General features: G+C 40.9%; 1 protein-coding gene across 1 annotated transcript in view; it reads left to right on the top strand.

The window, feature by feature from the left end:
* Positions 1–5,000, top strand: part of ctnnbl1 (catenin, beta like 1) — a 51,435-nt gene that overhangs the window by 14,870 nt on the left and 31,565 nt on the right. Inside the window, exon 6 of the mRNA XM_072915912.1 lies at positions 2,829–2,922. Coding sequence (XP_072772013.1) covers positions 2,829–2,922 — 94 coding nt within the window. The remainder of the gene's footprint in view (positions 1–2,828; positions 2,923–5,000) is intronic.

Genomic DNA, 5,000 nt, shown 5'->3' with positions numbered 1-5,000 from the left:
AATGGCCTTACTGTCTTGCAATGTTGCAAAATAAAATACTTTGACCTGCGTCCCCGGGACTATGTACGACTCTTAACATGGGCTCTGTCACATGATATTTATGTCATATTTTAGAGCTGTTTACAGTGTTTTTGTCAGGGGTCAACATTTTGGATGTAGTTGTGAGAGGGACTGGATGTGGCTTGGGTGTGCAGGTGAGCTTGATTAGTTCAGGTAAAACTCGGTACAGGTGGTCAATTGCGTTAGCGTGTTAGATGGTCTTTGTTTTGAAACATGGAGTTGGATTTACTGTATTTTTGGACTATAAGGCGCACTTAAAATCCTTTCATTTTCTCAAAAATCGACAGTGCGCCCTCTAACCCGGTGGGCCTAATGTACGGAATAATTCTGGTTGTGCTTACCGACCTCGAAGCAATTTTATTTGGTACATGGTGTAATGATAAGTGAGACCAGTAGATGGTAGTCACACATAAGAGATCTTTGTAGACTGCAATATGACGCAAGTAAACAACACCAAAACTTTAAATGTTCCATTAAAAATAAAGAACATTACACACGGCGCTCAAAAATCCGTCAAAATGTTTTAGTATGACTTTGAAGCCACACCGCTTGATGGATTGTCGGCCCATTACAGCTACTGTAGTCAGAGATACAAGTATTACTATGGTGTGTGCAAAATGACACCCATTAGCAGACATCTTATCTGGTGTTTTGTTTCACAATATTATGCAAAACCAACTTTTCTTACCTTCTGGTACTTGCTGATGTGTATTTGAGATCTGCATAAGTCCTGAAAATTTGCGCACGTCCGCCTTTGTAGTCCGCACCGACACCGTAGTTGATAAGCTTCTTCTTCTTCTCGATCTTCTTGTTATGGGACATTCATCCTCCACTGTTGTCATTTCTAATATAAAGTAGTGTAAAGTTCTTACTTACAGTATATCTGTCAGTAAACTCACCATGAAAGCACTAAAACATACCGGTATAGTGAGTTTACATTATTCACCCAAGGAACTTTAGTTATTAGAGAGTTAGGACGATTTTTCACGGGACACATTTCCGGCGTTGTTGTTGCACTAGTGAGCCACGGATGAGGAGATGCTGCTCCGTTATTGATTGAAGTAAAGTCTGAATGTCATTAAAACAGTTAGTGCCATCTTTTGACACTTCTTGCACTCCCGTCCTTGCACGCTACACCGCGACAGCAAAGATGACAGGGAGAAGATGCTGTCCAAGTAGAGGCACGTAAATAAGACCGCCCACAAAACGGTGCATCCTGAAAAGACTGTCAGAAAGTGACTTGAAGATGATCTGTAAAACATCATCTATGCAATATTTTGACCAAAGAACCACCATTACATGTTATGTAGACCACAAGGAAGTATTTTACATTTAGGAAATCATCATAATAATATGACTCCTTTAATGCGCCTTTTGTATGAAAATTGACCTGAAAAGACCTGCTCATCGGCAGTGCGCCTTATAATCCGATGCACCCTATGGTCCAGAAAATACGGTAGTTGTGTTTATTGAAGTGCCCACTTTGGAGGTTTTGCCCAGGTGTGCTAAGGATCAATGGCTTCTATTTGCTGACCTTCACAAGGTGTCCGTGTCCAAGTCCTGGATTGTCCTGGTCTAGTGAATAAAGGAACTGGGGGTGGACTTTTAGAAAAGGAGTTGCATTTTGCCAGTATTTGGAACTGGAACAGCAAACAAAGTGAGTTAGGTCTCAGGGTTGAGGTCTGAGTTTGACGTGAGTAGTAATATTTCTTTACCTCCCTCAAGTAATGAGAAGGATGTTGATAAAGATTTCATGTGTGAGCATGTACACTTCAAGGGCCTAAAGAGGCCTGGACTTTATTGTTGCAGGCTCAGGGGGTCTCTGCTTATTTGACCTATCCAACCAATCATCCGAGCAACAAAATACTAATCTTTTTTTTTTTTTCAAATCAAATGAATCAATTTAATTGATGCAGCCCAAGCTGCAAAACTACAGTGTGGGTACCCAGCATTAAAGCATGCACACAGCAACTTCCTGTTCAATGCAAACTAGGCTTCACAATCAAAGCATGTCGCCATTAGACTGCATTCTGCACCCATTCTAGTCCAGTAATGTTGCTAGTTGAATCAAACTAACCCTGACCCTGCTAAGACATTACCAGAATGTGTTGGATAAAATGATGAAATATTGTAATGAAGACCAGGCAGGATAACTTCTCTCTTGGTACAGCGCTAACTATGGCTCAACCCCAGAACCTTACGCAATACTCCACTTGCTACAATATCATGAAATATGCACAAATGGAATGTCTCAAGTCAGGATTAAATGAGCATGTCAACTGCAGTACTGAAGAAGATTTAACTTCAGTGTAGAAGATAGTGTTTTTAGTCCTTTGTCTGACTGACAACCACTCCCTAGTCATATTGTCTAAGACACTTGCAGAAAATAAGCATGCACTTCATTTACTGCAGCGGAGCCACATAAACCTTCTTTACAGCACCTTTCAAGTCACACGTTTGGACAAGTCTCCAAGTCTTCTGTCCTTGTAGCCAGAAGGCTAGGTCAATCCACATGAATCAGTGCGGACTGGCTTTCCTCCTCTTTTGGTTTGTGTTCTAGTACAGCCCATAATATGATTATCACTTGACTGAAAACACTTGCGTGCGTTTCATGTGAAGTGTGTCTTTTGGAATATATACCACTTCATTTGTTGTGTTCCATCTTCCAAAGCATCAACTTTTACTCATGTCCAACTCTTAGTTTTCCTTCACAGGCATGGTGCCGTATGAAGAAGCACAGATAATTGTGTCTGCTTGTGTGTGTGCAGCTGGAAGGCCAGGTGGTGGCCTTACTGGTGCAGAATATGGAGCGGCTGGACGAGCAGGTCAAAGAGGAGGCGGACGGAGTCTTCAACACGCTGGGTAAGTAGTAATCAGTACAATGGCTTAGATGACAGTTTGGCTCGGCAACCCAAAATATCAAAAGAGCCATATGGGATCCACCAAAAAGCAGGTCTGCAATGAATTGGAAGCTGCTGGAACACAGGTGTCAGTGGCCACAGTCAAGCCTGTTTTTCATCGCCATGGACTGAGAGGCTACCATGCAAGAACGAAGCCCTTTCTCCAGAAGCCACACCTTAGGGCTTGCCTAAAGTTTCCTACTGATCACATGGACAAAGATAAGACCTTCTGGAGGAAAGTTCTGTGGTCAGATGAAACAAAAATTGAGCTGTTTGGCCACAATACCTAGCAATATGTTTGCAAGAGAAAAGGTGATGCCTTTAATCCCAGGAATACCAAGCCTACCGTCAAGCATGGAGGTGGTAGTATTATGCTCTGGGCCTGTTTTACTGCCAATGGAACTGGTGCTTTACAGAGAGTAAATGGGACAATGAAAAAGGAGGATTAGGTCCAAATTCTTCAGGACAAGCTAAAATCATCAGCCCGGAGGTTGGGTCTTGGGCGCAGTTGGGTGTTCCAACAGAACAATGACCCCAAACACACGTCAAAAGTGGTAAAGGAATGGCTAAATCGGGCTAGGATGAAGGTTTTAGAATGGCCTTCCCAAGGTCCTGACTTAAATGTGTGGACAATGCTGAAAAAACAAGTCCATGTCAGAAAAGCAACACATTTAGCTGAACTGCACCAATTTTGTCAAGAGGAGTGGTCACAAATTCAAGCATAAGCTTGTGGATGGCTACCAAAAGCGCCTTATTGCAGTGAAACTTGCCAAGGGACATGTAAGCAAATATTAACATTGCTGTATGTATACTTTTGACCCAGCAGATTTGCTCACATTTTCAGTAGACCCATAATAAATTCATAAAAGAAGCAAACTTCATGAATGTTTTTGTGACCAACAAGTATGTGCTCCAATCACTCTATCACAAAAAAATAAGAGATGTAGAAATTATTGGAAACTCAAGACAGCCATGACATTATGTTCTTTACAAGTGTATGTACACTTTCGACCACCACTGTGTGTGTGTGTGTGTGTGTGTGTGTGTGTGTGTGTGTGTGTGTGTGTGTGTGTGTGTGTGTGTGTGTGTGTGTGTGTGTGTGTGTGTGTGTGTGTGTGTGTGTGTGTGTGTGTGTGTGTGTGTGTGTGTGTGTGTGTGTGTGTGTGTGTGTGTGTGTGTGTGTGTGTGTGTGTGTGTGTGTGTGTGTGATATATATATATATATATATATATATATATATATATATATACCGTATTTTTCGGACTATACTCAGGAGCGACTTATGTTGAAATTATTAACACATTACCGTAAAATATCAAATAATATTATTTAGCTCATTCACGTAAGAGACTACGGTAGATGTATAAGATTTCATGGGATTTAGCGATTAGGAGTGACCGATTGTTTGGTAAACGTATAGCATGTTCTATATGTTATAGTTATTTGAATGACTCTTACCATCATAATATGTTACGTTAACATACCAGGCACCTTCTCAGTGGGTTATTTATGCGCAGTGTTGGGTTAGTTACTGAAAACCAGTAACTAGTTACTTTATTTCAAAAGTAACTGTTACTAACTCAGTTACTTAAACCAAAAAGTAATGCGTTACTGTGAAAAGTAACTATTTAGTTACTTATATATATTTTTTAAATTTTTTTAAGGCCCCATTTAATGCCCTTTTAGCCTTCATTTCAGTACTGTTATTGCACTGGAGAATAATACAATCTGTTGATCAACTTGACATGCATTTGCATTACTGAACTCTGCTAAGCAATGTGGTCTACATACAACACACAAAGACAAAGATATGTTTCAAAGGGCCAATTTGTATAGTATATAAGAGAATTGACAGAGTGTGTGTACCTTCAGTGTGCAGTGCCTCGTTAAAATCCAGCCGCTGTTGGAGGTGGAGGTGAAGTGTGTGTCTCTTTACTAGCTTCGTCGAAGCATGTTGATGCACCTGGGGATAGGTTGATTGGCAACACTAAATTGGCCCTAGTGTGTGGATGTGAGTGTGAATGTTGTCTGTCTATCTGT

Source organism: Nerophis lumbriciformis, linkage group LG23 (genome assembly GCF_033978685.3).
Source record: "Nerophis lumbriciformis linkage group LG23, RoL_Nlum_v2.1, whole genome shotgun sequence".
Lineage (NCBI taxonomy): Eukaryota > Metazoa > Chordata > Actinopteri > Syngnathiformes > Syngnathidae > Nerophis > Nerophis lumbriciformis.
Note: the sequence above shows the minus strand (reverse complement) of the source record. Positions and strands in the feature narration are given on the sequence as shown.